General features: G+C 36.4%; 1 protein-coding gene and 1 long non-coding RNA gene across 4 annotated transcripts; one reads left to right on the top strand and one right to left on the bottom strand.

The window, feature by feature from the left end:
• Positions 1-1,620: 1,620 nt before the first annotated feature.
• LOC113095477 (uncharacterized) lies at positions 1,621-12,771 on the bottom strand. Of its 3 annotated transcripts, none has more exons than XR_003288353.1 (4): positions 12,502-12,771; positions 5,471-5,649; positions 2,074-2,261; positions 1,621-1,794 (listed from the first exon to the last, which is right to left on the bottom strand). It is a non-coding gene; the product is annotated as an uncharacterized LOC113095477 (long non-coding RNA). The 3 variants fall into 3 exon arrangements; XR_003288354.1 differs by having other exon boundaries at positions 5,517-5,649; XR_003288355.1 differs by having other exon boundaries at positions 2,074-2,256; positions 5,517-5,649.
• Positions 7,770-9,588, top strand: LOC113095476 (cholesterol 25-hydroxylase-like protein 2). The gene has a single exon (XM_026261011.1). The coding sequence runs from the start codon at positions 8,308-8,310 to the stop codon at positions 9,178-9,180; it is 873 nt and encodes a 290-aa protein (XP_026116796.1). The 5' UTR covers positions 7,770-8,307; the 3' UTR covers positions 9,181-9,588.
• Positions 12,772-16,113: the final 3,342 nt, after the last annotated feature.

The following is a 16,113-nucleotide window of genomic DNA, read 5'->3' as shown; positions in this document are numbered from 1 at the left end:
AAATTTTGGTATGAATATGATCTAGGTGTGTTCTTTACAGATTTATAAGATTCACTCAAAGAGGGAGGAGAGGCAACTTATTCTCCTCTTGAGACACACACACACACACACACACACACACACACACACACACACACACACACACACACTGCTCAAATCCCCCAAGATCTGCATGAATGCGTCACAGAGACACACCAGGATGACCCAAGCGCTGTTTTCCTGAACTTTTGTCTCATTGAGATTCAGATAAAGTTTCCTCATCATGAATGGGGGCAGTTTTATGGAACGATATTGTATCTGATGGGAAAGGAATAATTCATTTAATGCATTTCCTCAGATTTTTAGCCGGCTCACCAAGTGGCCTGTCCCAGTGTGAGAGCTGGAATTACACGCCTGTGCACACAGGAAATGAATTCATCGCAAACACAGTAAACAACATGAAATGTTTATTGCAAAATTAACCAAATCATTATCACTAATCAACACACTGTAGCCAAAAACTCACTCAAACGTGCACATATTAATGCATAGAGTAAGAGAGGGTATGTGCTGGCATTTCAAGATGAGAATTGCAAATCTTAATAGATGGCATTAAACTATTTAGTAATGGGTTGACTAAGCAGTCAGTGAGGTGATGTTATGGGCTGTTTTCTTGATGGAAAGAGAGCGTTTTGAACACCACGCCAAGAGATTTCCCCTTTGCTGTCTTTGTATGTGTTCATAACAACTCTAATGTCATATGAATCAAAAGATTACATGTGATTTAAATTCATTTCTGATGAGAAACTAAATTAAAACCTCAATTTCCATAAAGCTTGCAGTGCAAATCCATTCATAAACATCTATAGCTTAATACATTTGTCATAGTTTAATACATTTGCTTAATACAAATCCAAAATAAATCTTATTATAGAAAATGTTTTTCTTTGTCAGGTAACTTGCTAATTTTATAAATGAATAAATGTTTTAAGTCATTTTTAAGTGTCAGGTCATATATTATTGTATGTATGTATGATGTATTTATTATTTATTTATTTTCATTAAATGTTATGTATATTATATATAGTATGTATGTATGTATGTATATATTGTTATTAATAAATATACAAATAATATAATTAAGAATACCTTTTAATTTTGTAAAATATTAATATATTTTTAAAATAATAAATATAAGTATTATTATATTGTGAATATTCTATTTATCAATTATATAATTGAAAAACAACAAACAAAAAATATATATAGTATACATAATATTTATAAATACATATATACCAAATAATTATATATATATATATTAATATATATATATATATATATTATATATATAATATATATATATTATATATAATATATAAATATAATATATAAAATATAATATATAAATAATATATTAAAATATATATAAAATATATATAATTAATATATATATTCATGTAATAATAATACATATATTTAATTAAATTTTATTGTACATTATTGTACATTCTTATAAATGTCTCTTTGCTTTCCAGTTTGGATTAAGATTAGTCTTACAATACAGGCCCAGGCCATAACAATATGAACTCTGATAAAAGCCAGGTCTATTTAAGTTAAGCTTTTGAAATTAGTCGTGAATGTTCTGATGGCTAACCGTGAGGAAGTCGGTGAGTTCACTGTTGAGAAGGTCCTTCAGCTCTCCTTTACTGAGTTTGTATTTGTCTCCCTCGCTCCCTGAGTAGTTGGTGAAAGACGGTGATGAGCGCATCCATGGCTCCCTCCAGTTTACTGGGCATTACTGCTGCAGAGCACCTGTGGAGCAGACGGGGGACACGTCCAGTTCAGGAAGAAGTATCACAGTATTTTTTACTGGACATAGCAGCATGTCAATACTAGTAATAACATTCAGTACCAAGATGCAAATCAAAGTGCAATCACTCTCCAATGGTACTCCCACAGCCAAGTTACCAATTTTGCAAAGTTAAAAACCATTTTAAAAGTACAAACTTACTTTTTATCATATTATTAGACATCTTTGAAATATTAACTGAGGTCTAAAGGGTTGCTGGTGAACAGAAAAATGTGTCTTACCTCGTTGAGAGCTGAGAAGTGAAGTTCTGTGTGTTGGTGAACAAGCTCTTTTCAGGGGTGGATGGAGTTGTTTTTGAGTAACCTGTGCAGGAAGGACCCTCCTCTGTTGTCGTGACGATGTATGATAGCTCAGGTGTTGCACCATAGTAACCCTGTGACCTCAGTCCGCACCCTTTCATACACCTGCACTGAAAACACACTCCGAATAAAATAGTAGCGGCCTCCCTAGAGCCTTACACACACACACACACACACACACACACACACACACACACACGCACACACACACACACACACACACACACACACACACAGAGCATATGCAGACATTTACTTTATGAGCCTTTTTTGCTCAATGTCTTTTAATCAGCTGATGTTTTTCTGATTTTAGATGGGTGTTTTCATCACATTGCTGAACCATGATCCTTTAAAGGGATACTCCACCCCAAAATGAAAATTTTGTCATTAATCACTTACTCCCATGCCGTGCATCATTGGAATAAATCACATTTTACAATATATTCAAATAGGAAATATTATTTTAAATAATATTTCACAATTTTACTGTTTTTTTTTTTACATTATTTTGGATCAACTTGCCACATTGGCGATCAAAAGAAACTCATAAAAGATGTTACCGAACCCAAACATTTAATAGGCTAATTAACTAGCTTAACCAGCAAGACATTCTTGGTCAACCTGCTAAACCAGAAAGATGCTGGTTGTCAGCACCAACCTGTCTATAGCAAACAAACCAAGAATTCATGCCTTTTAAGAGTGAACTAAAGTAGAACAGAAGCTAGAAAAATGGAAAGCATTAAAAGAGAAAGGAAAAAGAAAATATGATTTTAAACAGAACTTATTTATAGGAAATGCCTTTGTGATTATGTTGATGGAGATGGCATGACATTCTGGAAACTAGAAATGGCTTATGCCCCCAGGCGTCTCTGGGACCCCACATGGGTCCTCTTTAAACTGCCTGCCCCAAGTCAAAAGGGCCCACCCCTGTGTGTCAATACGGATGGAGTCGTGGAATCTGACATCTCACATGATTTGATTTCATTCAGGTCCACAGCACAAATGGTAGGTTTAATTAAATATGATTGGGGGAAGCTTTCCTTATCCTACGTCCCTCTAAAAGTGTTTCATCAGCATCTCTGTCATAGATGCATAAAAAAAGCTCTAATTCTGGTCATTAAGTCATTGCAACTGATCACATAACAAGGCCTATTACCTCTGTCTGGGGAATGAGAGAGTGAGCGAGAGAGAAGATAAGAGACGTTTATTAAGATTCTGTACTTGGCTTATCACTTGACTGGAGCTCATTTATTTAATCATGTGATTATTAGTGATTCATAGTACTAGAAGACCAGTACTAGAATCCGAACACAGATGGAGAGAGAAGAATATGCTTTATGGTTGCGTTTTTTCAGTTGTGATATACAGTACATAGGGATAATTAAGGATAACTGCGCCATTTCCCCACTCACTCACCACAATGGCAAAAAGCATCCCAATTTGCCTGAATTCTCTTCTTATGGTTGGGCATATGTGCCTTAAGGCCTGTTCCCGTACACAAAGAACAATACCTATAATCATGACTATATTATCTTCAACATGATAGCATTGTGTTTATTAGAAGTTTGCAGCTCAGTTTTGTTGTCTGCAGCATAAAAAGTGTATTTCTGTGACTTTGAAGCCCGCTACATTTAAGTGAGTGGAATTCTGTACATACGCATTTATTGCAGCTCTTTTCACGAATTTCGTACCCGCTCAACATTTGTTTGTGGAGAATGCTGGAAAGAAATAAAGGCCATTCTCCATATTATTAAGTGTACTATTCTTCTTTCGTCGCTTACGAAAATTAACCATGGTTTTATTAGACCTATAAGAAAAGTATAGTAACCATGTTTTTTTTTTTTTTTTTGCATATTGACCACCATTTGTATAACCACCGTTTTAACATAGTTAAGCTATGGCTATAGTGTAGCAAAACCATGGTTAAGTTGTGATTGCCATTGTTTAACTATGGTAACCATTCATTGTAGTACAACTATGTTGTTGTTTTTTTTGTAAGAGGTGGCTAAAGTGTTATTATGTTGGGGCTTCCCTTTGGGTAAGTTTTAAAGGCCTAGGTTTAGTTATCATAGTGTGAACAGGATAGTTGTTATTCACAGTCAGTGTGAACGGGACGTTTTGTTCTGTTCTTTCTGCATGATTGTCTGGTTCAGCTTGTTCAGAAAGCTTCAGTGCTTCGATTGGAAAATCCAGTAACATCCTCCAAGCAAAGTCGTTTACGTCACGACTATTATTGCTCGAAGGAATAGGACATGATGACGTACCCAGAATTCTTGTTTTCCTAAAACTATGCTATTAATCCCATGGAGTTACTCTTAGTCTAAAAGAACTTCAAACCGAAGACTATTAATTTGTGCAGATCAATATTTATTTAATATTGCGTTCCGGACAGTTTTACCCCCCTGTAAAAGATGTTCCAAGATCTCTCTTTCTCTCCAAGGATAAAGTCGAGTCTATTTTTTACTCCTGATCTCACCTGAGGGAGAGCAGAGGGGGGTGTCAGGACGAGGCTCAGGTGTGTTTCACCCCCAGCCCTCCGAGCAAAAGTGTTTTCCGTTCATTAAGATGATGAAACGTTTCCCTTCGAAGTAGGCTACTGTGTGAATTAGAGTGAGGAAACCTATTTAATTTCTATGTTCTTGGAGGCCAGTTACCCTTATAGTCACACACAAATCTGTAATATGTTCATATAATATCTCAGTACTCATATTACTGCAGTTGTCTAAACACCATTAAAGAAAACAGCACAACATGCTAGGTTCATCACATCTTGAGAAGACAGGCTGCTCCTTGCGATCTGCTGTTTTAATGGCAATGTGTTTCTGACCTCTAGTGGCTCAGCTTTGGTAATACCAGAGATAGTTCAGTATCCTTGAGATACTTTGGAAAGTTGTTTTCAAATTTTGAATTGGACACAACTGACACTACCATTCAAAGTTTGTGGCCCATTAGATTTAAAAGAAATGTTTTTAAAATAAGTCCCTTATGCTCACCAAGGCTGCATTTATTTGATCAGTATACATTACAAACTGTAATATTGTGAAGTATTATTACAATTTAAAATAACTGATTTCTATTTTAAATGTAATTTATTCCTGTAATGCAAAGCTGAATTTTCATTACTCCTGTGCTGCATGATCTTTCAGAAATGTGCCGATTTGCTGCTCAAGAAACAAACCAGTTATCAAGTACATAATGGCTGTTCATCTACAAAAGCACTCTATTTTGCCAGGTAAGAGAATTTGCTCTCATAACTAACCTAATTTAACAACCCAATTCTCACAAAAGTAATCTGTACAAGTAAATAAACATTGCATACTTCATGTTATGTAAGAGCTTGCAGGCTCCTGGTATCGACAACTCACTGCAACCAGATGATGATGAACTATTCGAGCAGCTACAGGACCGGACAGCTAATCCTGGTGGTCCGGAAGGCTTTTCCTTGCAATTCAAGCAAGCTGAAACCTCCGTCAAGCTGTAGTGGCTTTGACTGAGCATCTGTGGTGAGAAACAATGCCAGTTCAAGTTTTACCAGAACACAAAATACTGAAAACTTCACTTTTATGTTAAAGGAATAGTACTCACCCCCAGGTCATCTGAGATATACTTGAGTTTGGAAGAGATTTGGAGAATAAGCATTACATAACATAAGCATTACATCAATGCATCCTCTGCAGTGAATGGGTGCCGTCAGAATGAGAGTCCGAACAGCTGATACAAACATCACAATAATCTACACCTCTCCTGTCCATCAGTTAAATCTTTTGAAGTGAAAAGCTGCCTGTTTGCCAGAAACAACTTCAAGACATTTTTGACTTCAAACCATTGCTTCTAGCTGAAATATAACTCCTCTTTCCATAATATTAATTTCTCCAGTGAAAAAGTTGTCATGTCTGAATCAGGAGAGAAATATGCACAGATCAAGCACACTTTACAACTGTCCAACAGTTTTAAATGAATACATTGGCAGATTTTGAAATGAGAGGATAACAGTGGATAGTCTTATGTTATGTAAGTTATGTAATGCTCAATTTCTCTAAATCCATTCCAATAAAGAAATAAACTCAGAAGGCCTGAGAGTGAGTAAATTTAATTTTTTGTGTGAACTATTCCTGTAATGCAAAAATATGTATACATTGGCTTGAAAATTAAATGTACTTATTTCAAACCTGCATACATTTTATTTGATAAAAACAATAAATAGTATATTTTATACTTCATATGTTCTGGCTGTAATACACAGTCCATGCAAATTAATCACTAAAATTTCCATGCACTGATATGAATAGCTTACATCATGTGAGTTAAAAGCTAAAAAAAAAATGACACTTCACCTTTAAGCATTAACACACTGCATCTCTTGTCAATCAGCCTGTGAGTGACTCATAAATTATTCACATTTTTATTCAGTGTTTGTATTTCTGTGATTTATTCATGCTTCCTGCACTAACAATTAGGTTATAGATATATATACTGAAATCAAATAATACAAATTAAAAAAAAAATCTGTTGTCTCTATCATGGAGGATTTTTTTTTTTTTTTGCCTGAGAAGTGGATCATTAATGACTCCACAGAGACCAGCTCTGCCCTGTCCTGCTCTCAGCTTCTTGGACACCCAACTGCAACTTTCTGGTCTGAAAAACATCAAAATATAAACAAGGGCTTTTTATCTCTGAGAAGGCCTGACAGAAAAGCTATGATTAATGAGAGACAGAAAGAGGAAAAGCGAGAGAAACTAGGGTGCACAGGCCTACTCATCCTTATACAGAGATGGGTTGATGTTTAAGATGCATTTACTCAAGTCTAGCCAGACAAACATATGAATATTAATGAATATGTTGTGTAATGTCAAGTTATGTTAATGCCATGCTAATTAATTAATTAATCCTGAAATGCTGTAATGTTGAGGTCAGTTGCTATATACAGTGTGCTTCAATATCCACCTGTTACACAAATACAACTTAAAGCAGTTAAAGGAACAGGTCAGCTCAAATAAAAATAGTAGATTATCTAAATTCATGACTCAAGTAATTTTTTACTGTTATTTTATTATTGTTTGTATTATTATTATATTTATTCAAATTTTGAATAAAATTTTCAATTTCAATAACATTAATTTTTTTTTTATAAAAATCAAAATTTTAAAACTTACAAATTTAGTTTAACTTTTGATAATTATGTTTTTTTTTTTTTGGTCATTTTTATAACTTTTTTTGTGTTTTATTTTGTATATTTCCATATAGATTTAATACATTTATGTATATATATATATATATATATATATATATATATATATATATATATATATATATATATATATATATATATATATATAGTATTTTTAAATTTTAAATAATTTTTTTAAGTATATAATTTTCATTTGTAATTTACATTAATTTTATATTTTTACAACTAATATTGTTTTATTTTATTTCAGCTTTATTTCAGTTGACAAAAACAAGGACCCAAATGCTGTGCAAGAGATGTTTAGCAAAGTGACTCACTGCTAAATGCATAAAATCTGAAAAAAAATAAAAAAAATAATAATAATAATTTATTATTGACAATCGGTGGCTGTGCACATTCAAATGCACGCTACATGTCTCTTGATTGCGGTTCTTGCATAAATAAATTCCCACCGCAGAACTAATAGTTACATTTAAATTCAAATTGCCAAATTTTTCACATCGTTTGAACTGCAATGTATCAATGAATCAATGTCCATATGTGTATATATTAAAACTAAATGGAGTGCAGATGATTCAAATCAAATAGACACTTCACGGATCGAGACATCTCTGCATTTTTCTTCCCACCTCTTAAGTCAGAAATGAGTGGCGCATGAACATTTCAGATGGATTTATCCTCGAACTAACGATGAAAAGAGCGTCCACACACAGACACACACACCATACCAGGAGAAGAGGAGCGTGGGGGGGTGAGAGAAAGAGAGAGAGAGAAATGCTACAGATGCAGGAGGTGGTGCTTGGACACATTTTAGAGGCGTAAAGGCCTGCCTCATTTGGCGCAGATCAGATCTTTTACAAAAAGCAAGAGAAAGCAAGAGAAAGTCGCCGCCGGCTGCTGCCAGCATCCTCACCCCACTGCAGGAGTAACAGCAGCCTGACTGTTGCATCAACAACACATAGCTGGACATGAATACCGGCGGTCTGCGTGGCATTCTGGACATCAGCAACACAACCTGGGCTCTGTCGGAGCGCTCCGTGCTGCAGCCCATGTGGGATTACCTCCAGCAGAACCACGAGAGCACCTTGCGCTCCCCGCTGTTTCCCGTCATCCTCTCGGTGTCCATGTACCTGGTGCTGGTGTTCTTCTACACAGTGCTGGACCTGCTCGCACCCACCTGGCCCTCCATCCAACGCTTCCAGATCCAGCAGGACCGCACTGTCACCTGGTCCAACATCGGCTCCACTTTGGCTCTCACCACGTACAACCATCTGCTCTACATCTTCCCCGCTGCCATAGCCCAGTGGCTCTGGCGGCCGCCCGTGCCGCTGCCCCGCGAGGCGCCCACGCTCACCGCCTTCTTACTGGGAATCGTGGGCTGCACCGTGGTGTTCGACTTCCAGTACTACTTGTGGCACCTCCTGCATCACCGCATCGGCTGGCTCTACCGCACCTTCCACGCGCTCCACCACCAGTATCGCCAAACCTTCAGCCTGGTTACGCAATACTTGTCCGCTTGGGAGCTCTTCAGCGTGGGCTTCTGGACCACCGTGGATCCTTTGCTCCTCCAGTGCCACTGTCTCACCGCCTGGGCGTTCATGCTCTTTAACATCTGGGTGTCCACTGAGGACCACTGCGGGTACGACTTCCCATGGGCGATGCATCGTCTGGTTCCCTTCGGCCTTTGGGGTGGAGCGCTGCGGCACGATGCTCACCATCAGCAGCCGGGCACCAACTTTGCACCTTTCTTCGCCCACTGGGACTGGCTGGGGGGAACCGCAACCATGCCGGCTCCTGTAAAGACAAAAACACGGAAAGAAAGGGACGAAAAGGAAGCCTGAGGCTCTGCTTTCCATTTCACACCCTCGCTCCCCTCTCTCTCTTCGCTCCATCTGTCTCGCCCTGTCTCGCACGTTCCCCGTCTCTATTCATCTTCTCCCTGAACTGCAGATCAAGTGTCTTACTAACAAACCAGTAGAGAAGCAAACAGCACATTTCCAGCGAAAGCGTGCTGCTCCTTGAATGTATAAAGTATCTTTTCTTGGAAATCTATTTTTCTAAATAATAATAATAATAATAATAATAAAAAAAACTCTTTAGCATTTGATGGCCAATTTGTGGAGTTTTGTGGCATATCTCAGGTTTGTAGTTTTGGTCTAATGTCTTTCAAAAAGATGATGTGTGTCCAAAATGGCTTGTATTCCAATGCTTGTTATTGTCATTTGACATTTTTTACTAAACTCAAGTCAATAAAATGCTGTTTTTTTTTTTTTTTTTTGTTAAGTTTACCTTCAGCTGTGTTGATATGCATTTGAGGATGCTTTGCAACCTATGGATTACTCAAAAACACACACACTGACCATTATAAATGTTAGAAAAGAGGAGCGTATGAAGTAACTGTGCATGTTGGCTGACACACTCACTGTGATTGCTAGAAAGAACTAAGACTACTTACATAATCAACCCTGCTGCTGTTTGCATTTGCTAATATAAATTCAAAATGTTCAACAGCACGAGTAATTTTGAGCATGATAATTGGGTTTACATAGTCATTGAAAAGTTTAAGGCACCATTTACTCAGCCTAATGTCATTCCAACTTTGTATTACTGTCTTTCTTTCATGAAACATAAAATTAGATGTTTGCCAGAATGTCCGAGCTGCTCTTCCAGCAAAAGTGGATAGTGATTTAGTTGTAAAATCAAGACAAAATGCACTACATTCCATGCCTTCTGAAGCCATACAGTACGTGTGTGTGGCAAACAGACCAAAGTTTAAGCCACCAGAGCTCTTAAGATATGTTTACTTTAAAAATGATGCATCACTCCTGGTTGTTCATCGTTGAGGCTTAATACTATCTGTCCTTGAATGTCACATGACCAATCAAGTAAAAAAAAAAAAAAGTGACTGTATATAACATTGGAGAACTGCATAAGGTATTAAAGGAATAAGTCATACATATGATATAATTTACTTACTGTTATTCCAACGTTTTGTTCAATGAAACAATCTGATGTTTGAGCTGCTCTTACAGTGAAAATAGATAGTTTTATACTACCAAGGTGTAAAAAAAGATACTCCATTAAATAAGTTTTGCACTTTATTTTTTAATTTCACTTTTTGATATATCATGCCAAGTGGTATGTTATGAAGGCTGAACAACATTGGTTGACACTTGAGAACTGTTTTAGGCTTAAAGAGACCCAAAATGAGCCAAAAATGTGACAACTTCATGTCATTCCAACTCTATTTCCTTCCTACTTCCATGAAACACAACATGAGACATTCGGCCAGAATATCTGAGCTGCTCTTCCACTGAAACAACATGTTGATTTATTCTCCCAGGCTTTAAAAACAAAAGACAAAAAAGCACCATAAATTGAAAGTTGTGCACCATATTCCGAGACTTCTGACGTTATACCATAGATTTGTGCTTCCAAAAGAGAGCTCTGAAATCTCATTAGCAATTATGGTAAATATAAACAGGCACTTTTTGACATATTGGAGGCTTACACTATATTGGTTCTCATTTATCACCTGACAAATCATGCTATGGCAAGTTTAATAAAAAGTAATTTTAATATTTAGCTATTTTTGGACAAGATATTTAAAGAAAGCCAGGGTCCAAAACTACATTTGATCTCATTGACCTTAAAAGCAAAGAGCAAAACACTGTTCAAAATATTTTCTTAGTGCTTTGCAGAAGAGAGCAAGGTTTGGAACAACATGAGGTTAAGTAAATTAACTTTTATTTTTACTTGAAATATTTCTTCTTCACACTAAGGTATCAAATGGCTTCTGTAGACTTGGAATATAAAGTACGATTCATATGGACTTTTTTATTGTATTAAAATGACAATAGGGGAGCATAAATTAAGACAAAATTCTAGAACTATAGAAAGAAATGTATAAATGTGTTTACACTTTATGATATGGATGTCCAACCAGCTTGAACATACGCCACAGCATGCATTGTTTGTTTTCAGCCATCCTTCGGTTGTATGCCTCGCTGTTATTCGACAGTTTTACATAAAAAGAGGCCTATAGAGAATCTGGGCTGAGATCAGTCTACAGCCAAAGCGGAGAGGCAATGCTAATTAATCATCTTCTCTTCCAGCCTCCTACTGATCCCTATGGCACATGGAGAATAGCTCTCCATGCTTTAGAAGAGAGCGAGAGAGAAAGAGAAATTCAGATCAAGTTGGCTTATGACACCAGGAACTAAACAATTTCTGATATGATTCAGATTTTTTCCGTTTAAGATATCAGCGTGCAATGTCATAAAACACAGATGACCTTTCGCAAAGGGGGCGGAGGTGCTATCTGCAACCCTTGGCTTGCTCGGAGGATGCCAAACAAACATGAAAATCGGAGCTTCGAGGCATTTGGGCATGCGAGGCTGAACGGTATACTGGATTTCGTCCAGCAGCTCAGTATCTCTGAAGACCTCAGGCTGAGCTCTCAGAACAAGTTGCTATCTGCAGCTCAGCACAGGAAACAGTGGAACATTTCCCATCAGGCACTGTTGTGGACGCCTCCCACTCTGGCACTGCAACAGAGGGGTCCTTGAGGAATGTGGAAACTGGGAGAAAATGTGGACTGTGTTTTAAGCAAGCACTTATGCAGGAGAGATAAGACAATGCTTAGACAAATCAACGAGTTGTCTGTGAACATCAGAGAGTTCACAATAGAAATAACTGCACTCACTTTTAAAATGAAGATAGCCTACATCAACCACATCAACTCACGTTTTTACACTAAATATCACAGAATAATCATCACAGTTCACCATGCTACTTGGATTATTTCTGCATCACACAATATGTATATTTTGCACAGTATGTATATTTTATTTTTCCAACTACCTATTTTCAATATACAGCTGCGCAAACTATAGCCTACCATATCCCAGAATGTAATGTATTAGACTTGACCTTACAATTCCACTGCGTAGAATGAAGTAGAAGCAATATTAGTCCTTATCTCCTGCCAAAAGTAATTCAATTATTTGTTTTACCCCAAATTGAATTAAAAATGCAAAAAATTAATACAATAAAATAAACTTTATAACTTCCACACCAAATTAATTGTGCAACAGATATGAACAAATTTGCAGCAGACTACCGGTTTACACATACTTCATTCACATGAGTGGTGCACTTACCAGATCTGTACAGTAGATGTCGCTGTGTTCAATACTCCTCCATCGACGTTAGAAATAGACTAATAGGTTGACCTGGTCCCGAGTTATTTAGAAAAAAATCTAATCCGTTTTGTTCCGTATTTCGAAATTTCTTTATGACTGGGTGATCATCAGTGCTAGTGTTCTGTCAGGTGAGAACAGCCTAATCAAAGGTAACCAAGCTCTTCGAAGAACAAAATTACCATCTAAATCACAATTCGTTATTGAATAACTTGCAGGTTGCGAAGGTCAAAAAAGATTCCTGACTCCTGCTATATTACGTTCATTCGGTCTTAAAGGGACAGCGGCCTAATTAAATATCTGTCCGTCTCATTAATGTAAGTCAAACAACAAAATATTTTAATTAAATGTATATATGTTAAACCTAATGTATTAGAAAAACGAGTTTATTTAATATTTATTTATTATTATTTTTAATTTTATTTATCTATCTTATTTATTGTCTTATGGTTTGTAATTTGTTTCTTTTTTTATAAATAAATGTTGTCATATGTGGTACATAAAGTTGTCATATATCACAATAATGTGATATTATATATATATATATATATATATATATATATATATATATATATATATATATATATATATACATAAAATCATAATGACATAAGTCATGTTATATTTTGTTACACTGTTATTGAACTGGACTGAATCAACACTAAATTGGATAGATAGATAAAATGGATAGATAGATAAAATGACCACAACCACCAACCAACAACAAACCTGTTTCAACATGCTCAGCTCAGCTGGTTTCACCAGTTGTGTTTTTGCTAAACACAGACCCAAAGAACTTCACAGACGGGTCCTTTTAAAATATAGGCCAGCACACATCCGTCAAAGACTCAAGACCCTGACAGACGTAGCAGTGAATAATAAATAATTGTGTCTTGGGAACTGATCCTGAATCTTAAACTGCAGGTGGCGGTGCATGGGCACATGCAATTGAACAACCGAGTTAAAGACAAGGAGACTGAGGTGTATTGTTTCACAAAACCACATACTTAGGCTTGTCTGGAAGCAATTCAAAATGTCAACACCTTCTTCCTACAGTTAAACATGTTACACTAATACTCATTGTGTCAAAGGTTATCACGAATACCTGTCTCTCACGGTATCATGTTTCTCACACTCTGCTTTATGCATCCCTGAGGTTTGTTCATGCTTGGAAAAAAAAACATAAAGCTGAATAACAGGTTGTCAGACACTTGGAGGGAGAAAAGGGGGGTGAATAAACAAAGAAAGAGAGCCGGGAGCGAGAGATGATGGAAAGAGAAATAACGTCTTCTTTGTGCTGTCAGTGTTACGCAATAAGAACTTCTATAAACACTTGTCTCTCATAAACAGAAAATGCCAAAGTTCACAACCTTTCTGTCTTTTAACGGCTCGCTTCTTACCTTAAAATATATGTACTGGAAAACTTAAAAGTGGCGTTTGCTAGGCAAGTGCCACTATTACTCATACCTCAGGTTAGAGATTTGAACAAACATCCAAGTATTAAACTTTTATGCTGTACTCTTTATGCCACACAGACTTCAGTTTTCTATTATTTCCAATGGTTGATAATATGGGCTAAAAAACTATTTGCAGTGAAGGAGGGAAAGTATAAAAGTAGCTAAATTCTGTAGACTTGGCAACACAGATCTAGAGTTTTTCATGGGGATAAGAATTTGCGATGCAAATTTCAGTTGTGTTCAGGACAGGCGAATTTACCACACTGACCAGCAAAAAGCACCTTGTGCTTCTTACCTACTTACTGTGGACAATATTCATGTTTTTACATGCAAATTTTGCTAATGTCACCTTTATGCTTTGTAGCCTATATAACATGACATTGTCACCGAGTGTACCGCCTTCACCCACACTACAGTAAGCTGCAAAATCCACTTGTCAAATGCATCCTTTTATCACACATCTAATACTTATTCAGTGATGCCAGAGAGAAACTGCAAACCTAAATGCCACAAACAAGACCAGTGCGGTATCCATAGCAACGTCAAAAGGCACAAACATCTAGAAATGATCAGGAAGCTGTGAAGTCAAGGATTGAGATTCTGTGCATGTGAAACTGGATCATTGGCGAGTGAGACAGCATGAGTAAAAGAGGGAGGGAGAGACAGAGAGTTTGTGTATCTTATTTAAAGCTTTGGATGGTCGCAGCCCAGCCTGGAGGCTACATATATCTGACCGACCCCCAAACAAAACAGTCACCTGAGACCGAGGGAAATGTAAATGAGTGAAATAAATGGACACTTGCAGGAACTGATGCTACCTGAGGTGGCTGAAAGATGTGGAAGCTTGTTTCCATCTATGGGTAGAAATAAAATGGTGATTGTGAGCAGGGTGAGCTCGTGGCATGAGGGACATAAGCAGTTGCCTAGGGCACAAAATTACTGTGGGGTGCCGCCGAACGAAAGTTTTTTTTTTTTTTTCATGGAACATTATCCTCTTATGACCATAGTGCGCTCCTACACTCATATATTAAGCAAATACTGATAATTAATTTTTTTGTACTAATTGATCATCAAACTGATTCAAATAATGTAAGAATAAATAAAATTGACATTAACGAAAATCATGAGATTTGACAAATTGTCATGTTGGACTAAATTAAACACTTCCTGCTTTGTGACGTAATTAAAAAAACATAATCATAATGCATTAATTATGCATGGCTTATGCATAGTTAAAAATAAGTGAAAAAAAAGAAAATTAGCAGGGGCACAAGGCAGGAAAATGACGGAAAGAAGAGGAGCAGAAAAAAGGGCAATATAGAGGTAAGAATCAAAAGTTAATCACTGAGTAGACCGTACACACAGCTTCAATGGGCTAAATCTAAAATATCTTAAACTGTGTTCTGAAGATGAACGGAGGTCTCACGGGTTTGGAACGACATGAGTGTGAGTCATTAATGACATAATTTTAATTTTTTGGGTGAACTACCCTTTAACTGACAACACTGACACTGTGGAATATTATTGCGTGAGGTAACTGCTTATTTAATTCTACTTTATTTTCTTTGAAATAAATGTAAGTTTCTGCAATGTTTTAATTTCAGTGACATTACTGCTTGCTTTTAATTCAGCAAAGTGCACTAAATGTCATTTGAAAGAGACCATGACTGGGAATCTAGCATTCATGTATTAAAATAATTTTAGTTTTAAGTATGCCATTTTCCACTGTATGCATGAAATGGAAATGAAAAAGGTATGCCTATAAGAATATTAGCAAGCTTAAATAACAAATAAATTACAATAGGTAGTGTTTATGCTTTTGCCTTTGTTGTCTGACTATTTAAAGCATTGCATATTTCTCAATTTCTCTTTGTTGTTATAAGTACTTGTCACTGTAGGCACAGTTGTGGGTTGCATTTCTCTGTTTGGGTGTACATCTCATGTCTGGTCTCTTAACCATTTCAATCAGAAAATAAATACAAATATAGCTTTTTTCTTTTGAACTTTTCTGTCTTTTTTAATTCTCATTTAATATTTTTTGCGTTATTCTTCATTTGTGTATTATTATCACAATTTCTATATTACAGCTTATGTTTATACTTATTGGTGTGTTTTT

Source organism: Carassius auratus, unplaced genomic scaffold, assembly GCF_003368295.1.
Source record: "Carassius auratus strain Wakin unplaced genomic scaffold, ASM336829v1 scaf_tig00215742, whole genome shotgun sequence".
Taxonomy (NCBI): domain Eukaryota; kingdom Metazoa; phylum Chordata; class Actinopteri; order Cypriniformes; family Cyprinidae; genus Carassius; species Carassius auratus.
Note: the sequence above shows the minus strand (reverse complement) of the source record. Positions and strands in the feature narration are given on the sequence as shown.